This window comes from Lactuca serriola, chromosome 7, assembly GCF_051521515.1.
Source record: "Lactuca serriola cultivar US96UC23 chromosome 7, Lser_US96UC23_V15, whole genome shotgun sequence".
Classification (NCBI taxonomy): domain Eukaryota; kingdom Viridiplantae; phylum Streptophyta; class Magnoliopsida; order Asterales; family Asteraceae; genus Lactuca; species Lactuca serriola.
Window position 1 is genome coordinate 161950044 of NC_136414.1, and position 18285 is coordinate 161968328.

The following is an 18285-nucleotide window of genomic DNA, read 5'->3' on the forward strand; positions in this document are numbered from 1 at the left end:
AGGCCGAAGGCCCGGCGAGCGGCCTGGATAGGCTGTAGACCCTACGAGGTGGTCCAGTTATGTCAACAACTTGGGAGCAGTCTGGATAAGTTGTAGGCCCTGCAAGGCAATTCAGTCAGGCTGAAGGCTCGGTTATGCATGTTGTTGTTTGATATGTTGTATTTGGTGAGCCTTTGGGGGAACTCACTAAGCTTTAGTTTACGGTTTTAGTTTATTGTTTCAGGTACTTCTGATGACCACGGGAAGGCGAAGACATGACCGTACACATCCTCCAATTTTGGCTTTATGATTTTCGGATACTCTGATGTTGATAAACAATTTGGAAACAATGATTTTGTAAATATTTGGTAACTAGGAGTTGTTTTTAAATGTTTAAATTTGTTGTGATTTTTAAGTTGTTACAGTGATGGTGGTGATGGTCTTTTAAAGTAATTATTTTGAGAGAGAGAGAGAGAGAGAGAGAGAGAGAGATGTATTTTCTTTTTTTCTTTTTGTAATAAAATAATTAAAAAAGGGAAAATACTAAGCGCAAATCCGTCATTATAAAAAAATATAAAACACTTTGAACCGAACTCGCAACAAAATCAAACTATTTGACCACTAATACCAGTTAACTTTTTTGGCCCAAACATACTAGTTTTGACATACCAAATGAACCATTCTTGCAATTTTGTCTAAAGTTTATTAAAATTCGAACAAAAAATCAAAAAAGAAAAGTTTTAACCATTTAAGTTGCAGTTGTCCGAGGTTGAAAATCAGGAAATCAAACGACCAAAACTTATTGTGCAGTACACATGATAGGAGATTAAGAGTTATCCACCAAGTCACACTTGTTATTAAATTCATGATCAATTCAAAAGAATATAAAGTTAACTTTTCTTCCGAAAAAATACATCACGTGAAAGGTTTGGACTAAACATGTACACTAGCAATGTATCGTCTATAAAATCTATAGTTTCTTGTTTATGTTATTAGTTAAAACTTGTAAACTAGTTATCAAAGTTTAAAGATCAATGGTGGTTTCAACTCAAGAGATTGCAACAAGCGTATCTAAACCATGGCTAGACCTTAGAGGCAAGATTGTGATGGTTACCGGTGCATCCTCAGGTATTGGCAGGGAGTTGTGTATCGACTTAGCCAAAGCTGGTTGCAAGATCATCGCTGCTGCACGTCGAACCAAGAAACTGAAGGCTCTATGCCATGAAATTAACAACATGGAAATCTCTAATATTCATGCAAACGAAGGTGAAGCCATTACGCATGATGTCTTAGCGGTGGCACTTGAGCTTGATATCAGTGCCAAAGGTCCTGCCATCGAAGCCGTTGTGCAAAAGGCTTGGGCGGCTTTTGGCTGCATCCATGCTTTGATCAACAATGCCGGTTTTAGAGGTAACTTCAAATTCTTTTTATTCTTTTCTCTTTGTGTCGGGTTAAATTTTTGTATATCTCTTCGTAATTTATGTTTAAGCAAGACTAATTTTTAATCCAACGGGCGATGATAGTCGTCCTTTTATCAGATATCAATGGTGATTATTGAAGAGTTTAGATTTAGATACAAAAGTTTTTTTTATTTGAAACGGAGTTTGAATACAAAATTTAGTTTGAAATATTAAGTTATAAAGAAAGTGTGAGTTTTCGTTTGCAATTTATATGGAGTTTTAAATTCTTCATATAAACGTATCTATTATTGAATAGCTAAATATGTGGTAAAATTTGGCATTATCCTTGATGAGTTTGAAAACTTTGAATCTAATCTAAATATATAAAATTATTTATAAGTCGATCCTCCCTAATCCCTATATATCATCTATTAGTAATTAGTAATAAAGTTTCCATAAAAAAAAACTTTTTTCGTTCTTTTGATTCTTTCGACGACATATACATACCATATACAATTGGAAAATACATGCCCTTGTGTTAATCAATGTTTGGCATATATTTATCATAAAATAATGATTTGGTTCATTTTATATTTAATCTAATCTTATAACAACTAAGGACAAACTTAAATTGTTTGATGGATATATTTACAAAAACTTACAATAACTTTAAAAGTAAACGTATCACCATAATAAATATATAGGAAGATGTTAAATCACTTAAAAGTCTCAAATTCATCTAAGTAAAATACTATCATATATTTATTTATGTTAGAATACTTTAAACGAAATATAAAAAAAATTTGAAAGTTATTAAATACTAGGTATAAGACCCATGTATTACATGTGTTAATTAAAAAAAATTAAATATAAATGTTTAAATATTTAAAAACTTTTGATTTATAATAAAATAAGAAAAATAATGAATTATTGAAATTGATTTTTTTTATCTTTTAAATTTAAATAAATAAACAAAATAAATTAATAAGCTTTAATTTTTTTATTTTGAAATAAGAAGGTAAGTTCGTTAATAAAATTGATATTCATTTATTAATACATTTATTGTAATTGTTATACTAAAGTTTTATGTGGAATTTATTAAAATAGAAAAACCATAAAATGATATGTTGAAAAGAAATTAACTCAAAATAACCACAAAATGACATTTGACAAATTGAATGAAAGTGTGATATGTGGCAAAAAAATTCATTTATTAGAATAGATCTATGTATTTATGCATATAATAAAACATTTGTACTATAGATATTACTAGTAATTGAGTATGTGTTTTATCGCGGGTTTTTATGTGTTTTTGTTGCGTATTCGAAAAGTAGATGAGGGAATATATCATTTTATAAAATAAAGGAGTTGCAAGTCACGGATTATACTAAGTTGAAGAAGAAATATGAATGAGTGAAAGTGATATTTTAAAAAGTTGAAGGTGAAGGAGGTGAAGGTGGTATTTAAAAGAATAGAAAATAGTCTTTTAACAAAAAGAAGGGTTGCAAGTAACGGATTATATAAAGTTGAGGGATTAAAGTTGCACTTTACGCATTGACATACTTATACATTGTGCATTAACAATTGTAGTGTTAGCTATAGTGATTTTCACTGTTGAGATGATGAAAGTAACATTCTAAAAAAGAGAGTGGTGGAAAATGCATTTTACAAAGTAAAGGGGGGGGGGGGGGGGGAGAAATCGTATTTATATATACTATGGGATAAGCACGAAAGTTCAGAAAACGAAGGGGTAAAAGTGATATTTTACAAAGTTGAAGGTGAAGTGGTGAAAGTAATATTTTAAAAAGTAAAAGGATGAAAAGTATCAATTTAGAAAATAAAGACGTTGAAAGTAATAGATTATACAAAATTGAGGAATTAGAGTTGCACTTTAAGCATTGATATGTTTGTATATTTTGCATTACCACTTGTACTATTAAGAGGACAGGACACGCACAAAAGTTTAGAAAATAAAATTGTGAAAGTAACATTTTACAAAGTTGAAGGTGGAGGGGTGAAAATGATATTTTAAAAGATAAAATGATGGAAAATATCATTTTACAAAATAAAGGGGTTGCTAGTGACATGTTATATGATATAAGGTTTATGAGTGACGGATTATACAAAGTTGAGGATTAAATTTGAAATGCATGTATTAAACACTTGTACATTATGCATAAAGTCATATACTTTTACCAAGTATATGTAACTCACATAAAATATTTGATTTTTGTGTATATTTATAATGTATTTTCTAACAAAATAGCAAAATTATCTTTCTGTGTTCAATTATATCAAAATAAATCCATAGATATTTTTTATTCAATTATATCAAAATAAATCTATAGATAATTTTTAATGTCTCAGATATCATATACGACTCACAAACATATGCTCTTAGTGTTAACAATGTTTGACCTATATTTATCATTAGGTGTATTTCCGCGCGTTGCATAATAAAACAAATATATAGTTTAAATATGTTGAAATTTATAATTTTATCTATGGGTTTTGGTCATTTTTTTATATAGGCCTATTAAAATTGAAACCTACGACCCTAGAATATTGTAACCAATCTTGGAACATGTTATGTTGGATTTTAATATTCCAAAACTGCTCCTAAAATTATAGGTATTGGGTTTCTAATTTTTTATTACGGAATAAATTGATTGACTAATGAAAAAATAATTAACCATATAAATTTTTGATAACATAAATACAATGAATTATTGGAAAAGTTAAAATTATAAATAAAAGATGTTTATAATTGATGTCAAAATATTTTGTCATTGATTCAAACTATACTAATAATAATTATAAAACTCAAAATGAGTTTTAACCCTCATGTGTTACTAGAAAACATAAGTTATAAAACAATTAAACGATTTGTATTTTTATGAGAGTCTCGTGCCATTGTGTTTTTCATTAGCATAAATAAAATTAGATGTGCAAATTGCAATGGCTAAATCTTATTTCACTTTTAATTATCTTACAGTTAAATCATAAATGTCTCATTTAAAAAGATCATGAATGATTAAATGATTTGTAATCAAATAATAGCTGCAATGATATATAAACAACTCAAATTTACCATTTTTATGGAATATAACAAAATCAATTTTAATAAGCTTTATCAACTACATAATTGTCATCTATAGAACCATTTCCATGTAAGCGATTGTGAATATCCAACACAACATGAAGACCTATAAAATTAAACGCCGACATCCACTCCATTACATCATCCTAAAAATTACACCCAATGAATCTTTTTAAAAGTCTAGTTTTACAATTTGAAGTTGAATGAACATTAACATGCACCATCTTGCAAACTCCATTATAATTTATACGACATGGACTATTAGGTTAAGAATTTAGACGGTTAATTGCATAACTTCCTTTTGGGACCCCGTTGAACATGATTATATCTTTCATGAAAAGAAAATGCAAAACTTTAAAATAAATTGAACCACCAAAATTTTAAAATCAAGAAGCATGAACTATGCTAGTTGTATTCATTCTTGTTTTGTATTGTTGTGAAGTAGTATTATTGTTTGTGTGAATCTAGAGGCAATGATTAGAGCATCTTCATATATAATATTTTTCATTCCAATCAAAATCATAATTATATAGTATAAATTTGGATAATAAGAAAGAAGAAAATGAAGCAATATTTCTTATCATAAACTTCCATATTTCCTTCTCATCGTCGTCTTCCTCTTTATTATTATTTATGCTCTCTATCTCTTCCTTTTTATTATTATTTATGCTCTCTATCGACAATCTTTTTGTATGGAGTTTCTAATCTACCTCTCAACCACTTACATAACTCTTTAAACCATTCTAATAAAAATCTACCATTGTGAACTATATATATTAATGTTAATCAATTGGTATCAAAAGAACCATTAAGTATCAGAAGTTAAAAAAAACTATTGAGTGGTAGTTGTTAATTAAATGCTAATAAAAAGTTATGTAGGTTTAAATAGATAATATGGAATCATTATTATAAAGAAATATGAAAAGATATGAAAGTTTCAAATGATTGCGGTGATAGAAAAAATATCTCCTTTATAAGTATAGTATAATAAAATAAAATTTTGTTCATCTGAAACTTTAATCTAATCTTATAATAACGATGAAAAAACTTGCATCGTTTGACTAATATATATAAAAAAAAAATTAAAAAGATAAATTTCATCACTTAAAAATCTCAAATTTACATAACTAAAATGGTATCATATATTTATTTACATTATAATTTTGTAAATAAAGTTTAAGAAAAAAAAAGCAATTTAAAATACATAAAATATATATGTATTTATTCGTATAATAAAGCATTTGTACAATCACATATAGCTTTTAATAACATGAAAATGATTATATATATATATATATATATATATATATAGGGTAGTTCACATGAAAACACTAAACAATGTGAGAAGGCGATAACGATTCTCAACCAATCATTTTATTTATGAAATAATATTTTAAATATTATTGGAATATTTAAAATTAATCGTGTAAGGAAAAAACTATGAAAATGAAAAAAAAAATCGAATATGTTTCCCATTTTAAGGGATATTTAATTGTTTTATTTTTTAAAGTAAAATGTATTAAGAATTCAAATTTATTAACAGTGCACATTGATATGCTTGATTGAGATTCTTAATCTGATGTCTTACTTATTATTTTATAAAGAATATATTATGTACTAAAAAACCTATGAACACTACATATTCATATTAGAATATCAAAAACATCATATTATTTGTAGCATTATTATACAAATCCAATGTGAATACACAAACAAACAAATTTTATTAAAATTTCCATTAACAATACAACTTTATCAAATACAATTTAAACTAACAAATACAATGAAAATTCAATGTTTTCATGAATCGTGTTTGCAAATTTGACATAATTCAAATTAGAATATCACTTTTTTTACAAAAAGTTAACAACAAACTTTAGCTATGAACATACGAAAAAAATACCAAATAATTTTGAATAATTATATAAATCATAACATATTCAAATATACATTGTATTATGACAATAATAATGATATAATTATTCCTCATAGAATATTCGATATAAGAGTTATTCAGATATGAATATAAGCATATATCGATATGAATGATATCATCTTTCATTAAGAATATCTAAAAAATGGTACAAACAATATTCATGATGTAATATTATCATTATCATAAAAAAAGATATAATTAATATCCATTTAAGAATATATTTTCTTTCATGATGAAATACATAAATAACAAAAACATAATCAAACTAATATCCATATAATAATTATATATAACTTTTAATATATGGCTACTAATAAAAACTACTCTTCACGAAAGAATTATAGAAAGAAAGGTGTCTAACATGATTGTTTAGTAAAAAAAATTATTAACTTTTTAATGAAACGAATTTATAACTAAAGTGAATTTATAACCCATTAGACAAAACTCATATTGCATATTAACACTTTTAAAATCAATATTTAACTTTCATGTAATGTCCTAATAATAAAACCCAAAATTTTCATTTTAAATTAAAAAAACCAGTATTCCATAAGCATCATCATAAGAATCCAGATATGACAAATGTGTCAATCATTACATTATATCAGAGTAAGTTAAGAAAATTAGGAACGAAGTGGTGTGTGCTCTACAATCATCCCGAGCCCTTCCTTTTTAAAACAAAAGTATCTGAAACATAAACTGAAAACCGTAAGCACAAAGCTTAGTGAGTTCCCCAACATACCACATACCAATCATACAAATGGGCCCATCCCTGGGGTTCATTCCAACCTGAAAAGCAAGTATGGGCCCCGCCATGGGGTATATTTCAACCCGAACATATCACACTGGGCCCCGCCCAGGTGTATATTTCAACCCGAACATATCACAGTGGGCCTCGCCCTAGGGTATATTTCAACCAGTCATGCCATATTGGGCCCCGCCCTGGGGTGTGTTTCAACCCGATCACAACATGTATTACACATGAACTAGCATACTATATATTTAGATAATAGGCCGACCTTGGTTCCTTCGACCTGTAATACCGAGAAGAGACTTACCTCGCACTGTTGAATCACACTGATAACTCCCTGACTGCTGATCCGACAAATCCCCGAGCTATCAATATTAAATAACATCCAATTAACAATTGGATTCCAATCCATAACCATCAGACCATAACTAGGGCAAATGACCAATTTACCCTTTACCTAGTTTGGACCAAAACTTAAGCCCAAACCTAATAATCCAAAAGGCACAAATACCAAATAATCATGCAAGGCCCTAACATGGCCTAATTTTCCAAATTGGGCCTAAACCCCTCCATGGGCCTTAATCCAAGGTTCAATAACATTCTTAGCCCAAAAAACTTAAATTCTGATGGCCCTACAAGGCCCTAAACATCTAAGCCCAAACTATGGCCCAAACCGAAGACCAAAAGATCTGAGGCCCACTCTACTGAGTACGTGGGGCATACTCAGCTCGTACGCGCATCATACTTGCCTTAGGGCTTATACGCTAAGTGTACCCTAGCATAGGGGTATCATTTGGACCGGACCGGACCGGTTTTGGAGAATATTGTGGACAGTGGACCGGACCGGATGAGACTTACCGGGTCTAGGTCTAGGTCCGGGTTTTCCAGTTCTTGGTCCGATACAACTTTATATGCATACGGTACAACTTGTTAAAACATGTTTTTGAGTTTGATACAACTCGTTAAAACGAGTACGTTGTTGGGCTTAATACGTTACAACTTGTTAAAATGAATAATTTTTGGGTTGGTTGTGGTAGAACTCAGAAAAACGAATACATTTTCGTTTATTGTGCCCTTTGGACCAGTCAAACTTTAATTATTTATACTTTATACCATTTGTTTGAAGGATTTTAACTCATTGAATATAACACCAAAAACAACAAAATCATAGTCTAAATCATCTGCAAACTTTAAATTACACGTTGGAAAAAAGTGCATGTCAATCCGACTTAAAACAAAGGAGATATACTTGTTTAAAAATTTTCACATAATACAAAAGTTTAAATTTCTCGCTGAAAAGCTGAAATATTTCAACTTTGATATCTCGTCTTTGAAGGATTGTAACTCACTGAATATAACACCAAAAAACAACAACATTACAGTCTAAAATCATCTACAAAATCTAATTACACGTTGGAAACAACTGCATGTAAATCCGACTTAAAACAAATGAGATATGCTTGTTTAAAGAATTTCATAGAATACAAAAAGTTTAAATTTTTTGCTGAATATCCACATCTACTCAACTTGGAATCTGAAGTATCGAAGTGGTCTGGTTCCCTGACAGACTGCCCGCATTGAACCGTTACTAATTTCATTCCACTTATCTCCCAAACTGTCTACTCAACTTCTGATTATTTGAGGTTCCCACTAGAAACAACATCACAGATGATACGTTGCTGCCAACAACCTTACACTTGACTAAAGTGATTAGATATTCCTTCGAGAGAGGCTCATCCTGATGATAACAATTCCATGAACATAATGAGCAACGTGAGACGAACCGAGAGATGAACTTTCCAGGGCTGAACAACATACTGCTTCCTTTTACTACCAAACTGACATACTGTTGTTGAAATTCTGAAGCCCCATTCTTGCTCGACCCCCACGCAGATAGAACCAATCTAATTCACAATCATAAGAGCCTGATATCCCATCAAATCTGAGACCATCCTTTAACCCTGAACCCTTCAACTGATACCCTTGGCATACATATTATTTAATTCTCATCCCACTAAAATGAAGACCTTGCACACCAACACCCGCGATTCCCAATGCGAGTTCTCGCCAAGAACCAACTCGATACCTAACTCAGAACCCAAAATCCAAGGATGTACTCTTGCATCGCACCTGAAACCTCTTGATTTACGACAACCCATCACTAAACCGGGATATAATGGTTCCCAAACCATCGCTGAGACTACCTGTCTCGCACTTAGTCTAGCCACCAGGTTCCCAAGGGTCCAAAAGACAAAGATATCCTTGCCAAAGCATCCCTTTGTGCCACTCACTGACCACACAATCCTAAAACCAATATCCAAAACCTTGACTCAACGGTATCTACCAGGTCCCATCTACATTGCCATATACACACAAGCCTCGCCTATAGGTCCCACCCAACTAGATCTAAATAGGCCCGACTCCGGCTCGGACCTCAATGGTCCTCAACATAAAACGAAGAAATGCCCCTTGAAAATCTTGTCCATCGTGCCCAAGGTACGAATTGATCCCCCTTTACACTTATGACCACCTCAAATGATAGGTTACCTCCAACTGATGAATGCTACGATCCCCTCGCAGTCTTACCATACTGTTAACCAACCATGGTCTTACCACATTCAAATAATCTCAACCCCAATATTTTGAGTCAAACCCGTATCGTAATGAATTCCCAATCAGGTGTCCGGGTCATGCTTCGAACCCTAAAGCGTTCATCATACAAGAACAGACAATGAGGCTCTAACACAACCCTCAACCTGGATCCATCCACAAGCTTGCTATTCAGATGGCGTCGACCATATGTTGGGAGTTTCCTGAACTCCCAACTCACATAACTTCAATCCCGTCCACTAAGGTCGTATCTCCTCCTGAATGGGATGTGAAACTTACCCTAGTTTCACACCCGATCCAATTCCCAGGAATTATAGATTGATACTCCCCCACTTGGACTCATCGAAGCTCTCCTAACCCACGAGACTTGATGGGTTCCCAACCCATCTATCTTCATATACATGAACCCACTATGACCTGCGCTTACCAATACTAGCGTTCCATTGCTAGTCAAACCCGATATTGCCCAAATCCTTAAATTCAAATAGATACTTTCTAAGATCCCAACAACCCGATAACCCCAAATGATTCCCATGATACCACACCATATCCTTAAGTTCTTATACTGGTGACTAAGAACCATAACCCTTACTCTGAACTGGCGAATCTTCTCCCCAACTTTCATCCTCAAATAATCATTGAATTCTAACCATCTATCACCCATGCGAATATGAAATTCCCCTGACACCTCCACTGACTAAACAACTCATGCAACTGTCACCGACATCTTCTTGCTACCGCTCCTTTCCTAGCAATGGTAGTGATTGAACCCAAAGGTTCTTCCATGTAAAACTGTCGATAATACTAGAACACTTGCTAACACGACTGAACTCTGACTTCATTGCAGAACTAATCAGCTAATCTGATCATAAACTCTTTAATCAATACCCTTGAATTAATTTCGACAAAGACCCAAAACAACAACCAAACATCCTGAAACCCTCTCAGCAAGATGCGACCCACTAAAGATTCATGGCATGTAGAAAAACATATAACAATTCTTAATGACATAACCCCAACAATAGCAGAGAACTAAACCAGAGATAATGCTTACCCAAACTAGAACAAAATCCCAAGGCAATATAAATTCTGATAATAACTAAGAAGAAAGCAAAAGATAACATATTCGCAATATTGCCTAAAGAAACCCTGACCCTCTCTTCTTGTCGAAGTACCTGCGATGGAACCTGAACTGTCCCAACTGCTAAGTGGGGCAATTCGCCCTGATATGACCCGACTGATGACAACGATGGCACAATTCTACTTCCAGTGTCCATTCATGGAGGAAATGCCCTTTCGTCCGCACCTGTCGCACTTAGATCTGCTACGCACATCCTCCTGTGCCCCTATATCCTTCATGCAACCACCACGACCTCTCGAATCTCTAACTCTAGCTATGGCAATGTCCAACTGATCTGATCGTCGAGCCAGACTATGAGTCCGCCTCCTCTTCCCCAGTTGCCTATCTGAACCAATCTTCGAATCTTGGGTTACCCTGAACCTCCCATTAATCGCTTGGACAACCAAGATCCGAACCTCGAATCTGGTGACCAACCTAACAGCGACACACCCAAAAATGTTGGGTAACTCCTCGCGTAAGGCTAGCGAAACCTCCACGACGATCCAATCATGGAATCTAACCTCCTGAAAATGTGGCGCATGACCTACCTTCGATCCTAAATGATGAGAACTAGCAATGTAATCCTCCTTCCCAAAGGAATCTTAGGATCTAAAAGCCTTGGGTTCCAGATGAGCCCCTAGTTGCCCTGATACAATCTCATCCTGAAAGCCCCCGATATGACCATCCAATAGCTCTAAAATGCCTTCCTTGACCGAACCAAAGATCACAGGAGTCCATTTTAGCATACCGCGGGTAATCTCCGACGAGAAGAACTCTCGCATGTGCTCATCAATCGACTCAGTACCTGCACCTGAACCGGAACCAGAACTTGAACCCCCTTCTCGAGCGCTCAACACCATACTGAAAAACAACCAACAAAAGATCAGAACATACCCAAGAATCCTCATCCCTCAGGCTTCCTAGATTCTCCAATACTCTCCTCGATTTGAGTATGGATCATGTGCTTTCAATAGTACGGGTCGAATACTACCTTCCACACTTATCCATACTTTCCTCAAGAATCTTCCCGAATCCTCTAAGTCAGATTCTCAAATCCATACACCAAGCACTCGGAAACCAACACAACAAAACCAACTGAAGCAATCCCTAGGCTTTCCTAGGTTCCCGACTTCACCCTGCCATCAACTGCTGAAGAACTCCTCATAATGTCAATTAGTTACTTCATGAACATAATCACATGCAACAAAGCTCAGATAATCCTTCGAGTAAAAGGCTCATCCCTACAACGGTTAGACTCAAACGAGAGCTGTGCAATAGGGTCAAATCCATCACTATGGGATTATTCAATCTTTATTACATGTGACTTAACATGTTCACTTAACAGCTAACTCACATCACTTAAGAGTCCCACAAAACACAAATCAAGCAACATTTGAGCAGTAGCACTCCAACCCATAGAATGATCAAAGAGCATTCAAACTCACACGCCACAACTCATGCTAGGAATCTCCACCCTCACTGTCGATTGCCTTACGCGTGCAAATTATACACAGTACAAGATCAAATAGACTGTCGAATAAAAGACTCTACCCTAGGACCACAACCAAACGAAGAACATGAAATAAGGCCAAATCAATTATTCTAGGGCTATAAGATCCTAACCGTATACAATTTTTAAAGCATACACTTAGCAATTACTTATACCAATATACATTCTTATTCCATCATAGCATCTAATGGTCCCAAGGATACAAAGCATCATATATCAGGCCAATCTATCACTGACTAATCAGCACTGGCATGCAAGTCTACCATCTCATACAATAGGCATACTTAGGCATCTCTCCTAGCATTCTATCATGCAAAAATTGAGTAGATCCTTAGCCCTAACTAGCATGCGATTCACAAATTCATATATCATATCATGTCAAATAACATGTATGGGTATTTTAGGAAGATTTACTTGAGCTCGGCTGATTGCATGCATCACACCCCCTTTATCTTTACAAAACTCTTTTTGGTAGTTTCTTTCCTTTTTCAAAAATCTTTTTAAAACCCGTTTTCTTTTTAAGAAAATCATCAACTCCTCAGTTTGAGTTCAGTCACACTCGAGAGTGTGCCGAATCCCTCAAACCAAGGCTCTGATACCAACTTGTAACATCCCAATAATAAGACCCAAAAATTTCATTTTAAATTAAAAGAACCAGTATTCCATAAGCATCATCATAAGAATTCAGATAAGACAAATGTGTCAATCATTACATTATATCAAAGTAAGTTAAGAAAATGTGGAATGGGGTGGTGTGTGCTCTGCAATCATACCGAGCTCTTCCTTTTTAAAACAAAAGTACGTTAAACATAAACTGAAAACCGTAAACACAAAGCTTAATGAGTTCCCCAACTACCAATCATACAAATGGGCCCAACCCTGGGGTTCATTCCAACCCGAAAAGCAAGTATGGGACCCGCCCTAGGCCCTCACTCTAGGGTATATTTCAACCTGAACATATCATAGTGGACCCCGCCCTGGGGTATATTTCAACCCGAACACGTCATAGTGGGCCCTGCCATGGGGTATATTTCAACCCGTCATACCATATTAGGCCCCACCCTGGAGTGTGTTTCAACCCAATCACAACATGTATTACACATCAACTAGCATACTACATATCCAGATCATGGGCCGACCTTGGTTCCTTCGACCCGTAATACCGGGAAGGGACTTATCTCACACTGTTAAATCACATTGATAACTCCCTGACTGTTGATCCAAAAAATCCCTGAGCTATCAATATCAAATAACATCCAATTAACAATTGGATTCCAATCCATAACCATCATACCATAATTAGGGTAAATGACAAATTTACCCCTTACCTAGTTTGGACCAAAACTTAAGCCCAAACCTAACAATCCAAAAGGCCCAAATACCAAATAATCATGCAAGGCCAAAACATGGCCCAATTTTCCAAATTGGGCCCAAACCCTCTAATGGGCCTTAATCCAAGGTTCAACAAAATTCTTAGCCCAAAACACTTAAATTTTGATGGCCTAACAAGGCCCTAAACATCTAAGCCCAGGCTATGGCCCAAACTGAAGACCAAAAGATCCGAGGCCTACTTTGCTAAGTACACAAGGCATACTCAGCTCGTATACACAGCGTACTTGCCTTAGGGCTTTTACGCTAAGCGTACATGCTTGTACGCCCATTGTACCCTCGCATACAACCAACTTCCATATTAAGCTCTTATTCCACAAAGACTTTACTACACAACCTAGATCTGACTTCCTTGGACTTATTTATCTCATAAAGTTACTAACTTAGTGTTCATGCATGGCTAAATGAAACTCTTAAGCTTAAAAAGACTTAATATGCGACTTAATGCATGCATGAGACCCAACCCCATAAAGTTGGCACCTTTATGCATAAAGAAATCCTAATAAGCTCAGATCTAAAAGGATAAGTCTTGTAATCGTACTAACTCAACAACCAACCCAAAAAGGGATCAAAGACATAAAAAATCGAGCCATAAACAGATGTAAACATCTACAAGCCAAGGTAGGAACTTGATACCTCAAAAGTCTTTCAAAAAGGGTGATGATTCTGGATCTATAGGCTCCTCACCAAGCAAAGCACATTTAATCTTCTTTACTTCCTTCATAACGGGAAAAATAACCACCAAAATCTTCTCAAGAGCTCAAGAACACCACAAAGAAGGCTTAAGGGTCGATTTAGGGTTTTAGGAGGTTTGGGGCTGGTAAAGAGGCCAACCTAAAGACTTAAGGTGCTTAAAGAGGGTACAACACACTCAAAATTAGGGTTTCTTGCACTCCTCCTATGCCCAACGTACTCCTCGTACGCCCAACATACAAGGACGAGGCTTCGCGATCATTCCATCTTGGTACGCTAAGCGTACATCAGTGTACACCCCGCTTACTTCACTTCCCACTAGTACACCCCAAGTACTAGGGTTACCCTTAAACCCTAAAATACTCCAAAGACCATAACTTCTTTATTATAAATCCAATTTCGACGATCCTTATATTCACAAAAAGGTAACGAAAAGCTCTACACTTTTATCAACTCATACGTGCCTTAGGATTTCCCAAACATAAATCCAATTTCCATAAAAGCTCGAGCTGACACTTAACCAAAATACCCCATGGCTCCAAAACATAAACTGAACACTCGAATCATCTAAACTACGTCACCCACACCCAAATAGGAAACGATTCGAGAGAGGACGTTACAATTCAAACACAATATTTTAGTGATTGTACATGCCAAACATAAATGTAAAATAGATGCATTATCATTTATTTTATTTTGACGGAAATAGAGAAGCCAGACTCCAAAAGGCATGGTATCATTTCTTAAATTTGGGCTAAAATTATGTGTAGGTTTATTTTATCTTGACGGAAACAAGAACATCAAATGGATGCTAGAGTTTTTTTCCCATAAAATTAGGGTTTGAATTTAAATTGGTTATTAATGACTATAACAAATACCTAAAATACCTTTTTATAAATATTTTTTTAAAAGATTAATTAAATAAAACGAATGGCTAAGAAGTGTTCTCACATTCCCACTTTATTTGATGTTTTTATTTGAACCTACTTATTTGAAGATCATTGTGACATATAGGGGGAGTTCTTCAAAGGTATGAACCGATTTTGATTTTTGGTTCCGAAATGGGGTTTTAGGGTGGGTTTCGTTTCAGATTATCTTTGGATACAAAGTTCTACATGGATGATGACAAGGGCCCTCTTTATGACTTATGTGGGTTACTTACCTTGACTTTTGTATATACCTATAATTAGGCATGTTGTACTCCCCGTGTGTGTGACAAGATGTAGTTCTTATGTGAGTTGAGATGCTTTAGCCTACGGTAGATAGAGTGCAATTTCTTTTTTTGTAATTTCATCGGAATAGTTGATTACAATATCATGTTCACCAAATCATATCGTGTCGATTGTGTTCTTATCATTTTCCCATGTCAAATTTAGGTTTAATGTCACAACACATTCTCACATTCCTAACATTTTTTATATAACTAAATGGACCTTACTCTCTCTCTCTCTCTATATATATATATATATATATATATATATATATATATATGTGTGTGTGTGTGTGTATGTATGTATGTATTCTTTATTGTTTGTGTGAGACCAAAGTTTCAGTAAAAATATTGACCATTATATATATATATATATATATATATATATATATATATATATATATAAAAGGGTAAGAAAGTGCACAATTTGCATGTTTTTTAGTCAACCAACGAAATGAATCATTAGATGATACAAAATTACATGATTCATAAAACAATCTTGAAAAAAGCATTGATGATTCATTTTTTTTTTACTAAATCAAGTTTTAATTCACTTTTCAGACAACTTTAGTGACTCATCTCAAAAATGAAGCATCGATGTGTTTTTTTGGAATTGCTTTTTCAAATCATATTGTTTTCGTATTATCTAAAGATTCATTTTGTTGATTCGTTAAAATTCATACAAATGATGCACTTCTTACCCTTCCTACCAAATATTTCATTCTTACAGTGTGTGTGTGTGTGTGTATATATATATATACATATAAAGTGTGTGTGTGTGTGTATGAAGGGCTTGTTCTATGGTTTTTATATGTACCGAGGGATAAAAAGGGTAGAGAGAACAAACAAACTTATTTTCAGTTTAGAAACCACATACCAAGAAGCTTCATTTGAGAGCATAAAGAAATGAACCAAATCAGTGTTAATGTTAGGAACATGAAAGGAAGATTGAGGCTTTGGAGTAGTCACGATGTTAATAAAAGAAGTTTAACTGATAGAAGGAGGAGATGGATTCAAGAACAAAAGGTTAAGACTTTATTATTTTTGTATAAGAGGGTTGGGTGTGGTGTTATTAAAAGGAAAAGAACACCAGAAAAACATAAGGATATGGTGTGGTGTCTAGTTGATGGCTTGGTTTAGAGAAAGATAGATACAATAAGTACAAAGAGAGGTATATAAATCATATATCACTGTAGAGAAAAGTAATTTTCGACAAGGTGTTTAAGAGACATGAAAGGATAAGAGGTGGATAGAGAAGGAACCTTCGACGATGGCTAAATATTGTCGCCGAAGGTTGTGGTCGATGACGCAGGGTTTAATGTAATGCTTTGATACGATGATAACAAATAAAATGTTCAAAATACTTTTTGTATGATTCTCATTGATCTCAAATGTATTTATAAAAGACAATACTTAAATATGGAAACTATACTAAACTAAGCCTAAATATGGAAAGTATATTCAAAATATTGTTTGTATATTTGTCATTGATCTCAAAGGTATTTATAGAGTACAATACTTAAATATGGAAACTATACTAAATGTAAATATTGAAAGTAAGATAATCTCTATTAGTATCTAAGACTATATAATATGATTATTACATAGCGGTATTATATTTATATCCATTTTTGTTTTAAGTTTAGATTTGTTGTATATGTCAATTCAGAACATTATATGGGGTTTAGATTTAGATCGCTTTTTTATTTGAATTATCTTGATCTATTAGATGCTTTCACTTCCCCATAAAGTAGTTATACCTTTATGTTTAATGTAACATAAATAAAATTCTAGGAACTTTATCTCAATCTTCAATTACTTTTTAATTTATGTTGCAACATGTGTTTAGGCCCGATAGATAGCGCAATGGATTTTTCAGAAGAAGAGTGGGAAAAAACCTTTAGAACAAATCTTAAAGGATCATGGTTGGTGTCGAAGTATGTTTCTAGTCAGATGCTTGCTTTCAATCAAGGAGGATCAATAATTAACATGTCTTCTATTTCGGGTCTTAATCGTGTCCAGTTTCCTGGAAGTATCGCATATTCTTGTTCAAAATCAGCCTTGAATACCATGACACAAGTGATGTCCATGGAACTTGGGAACCACAAAATAAGGGTAAACTCAATATGTCCTGGCCTTTTTAAATCTGAGATTACAAAGGTGCTCTTTCAACAGAAAATGCTTAAGAATGTGGCCTCAAAGATCATACCATTGAGAGAATTTGGCACTATCGACCCTGCTTTGACCTCGCTGGTTAGATATCTAATCCATGACTCATCGAACTACATCACTGGTAACATTTTTATTGTAGATGCAGGAACCACTTTATCAGGTGTACCGATTTATTCGTCACTTTGAACATACTCATGTTCTGTAACGATATTCCAAAAAACATTTTTATAGGCTTGTTAATATGTCTAATCACAATAAAGATGGCAATATATATTCTATTTATTATATGGACAATATATATGCTACTTATTATTTGGAAATATGTTTTGAAGTTTGATATATATATATATATATATATATATATATATATATATATATATATATATATATATTATATATTGAACGGTTGATTAGT

General features: G+C 33.7%; 1 protein-coding gene across 1 annotated transcript; it reads left to right on the forward strand.

Moving 5' to 3' along the window:
* The first annotated feature begins 904 nt into the window (after nt 1–904).
* Nucleotides 905–18190, forward strand: LOC145063620 (uncharacterized). The gene is made up of 2 exons (XM_079011219.1): nt 905–1389; nt 17548–18190. The coding sequence occupies exons 1-2, from the start codon at nt 1014–1016 to the stop codon at nt 18054–18056; spliced, it is 885 nt and encodes a 294-aa protein (XP_078867345.1). The 5' UTR covers nt 905–1013; the 3' UTR covers nt 18057–18190.
* Nucleotides 18191–18285: the final 95 nt, after the last annotated feature.

Excerpts from the sequence above, each read along its gene's own strand:
- LOC145063620 (XM_079011219.1), top strand. The coding sequence starts at position 1,014 with ATGGTGGTTTCAACTCAAGAGATTGCAACAAGCGTATCTAAACCATGG. Across the intron at positions 1,390-17,547 it reads CAACAATGCCGGTTTTAGAG|GCCCGATAGATAGCGCAATG; the intron begins GTAACTTCAAAT and ends ACATGTGTTTAG.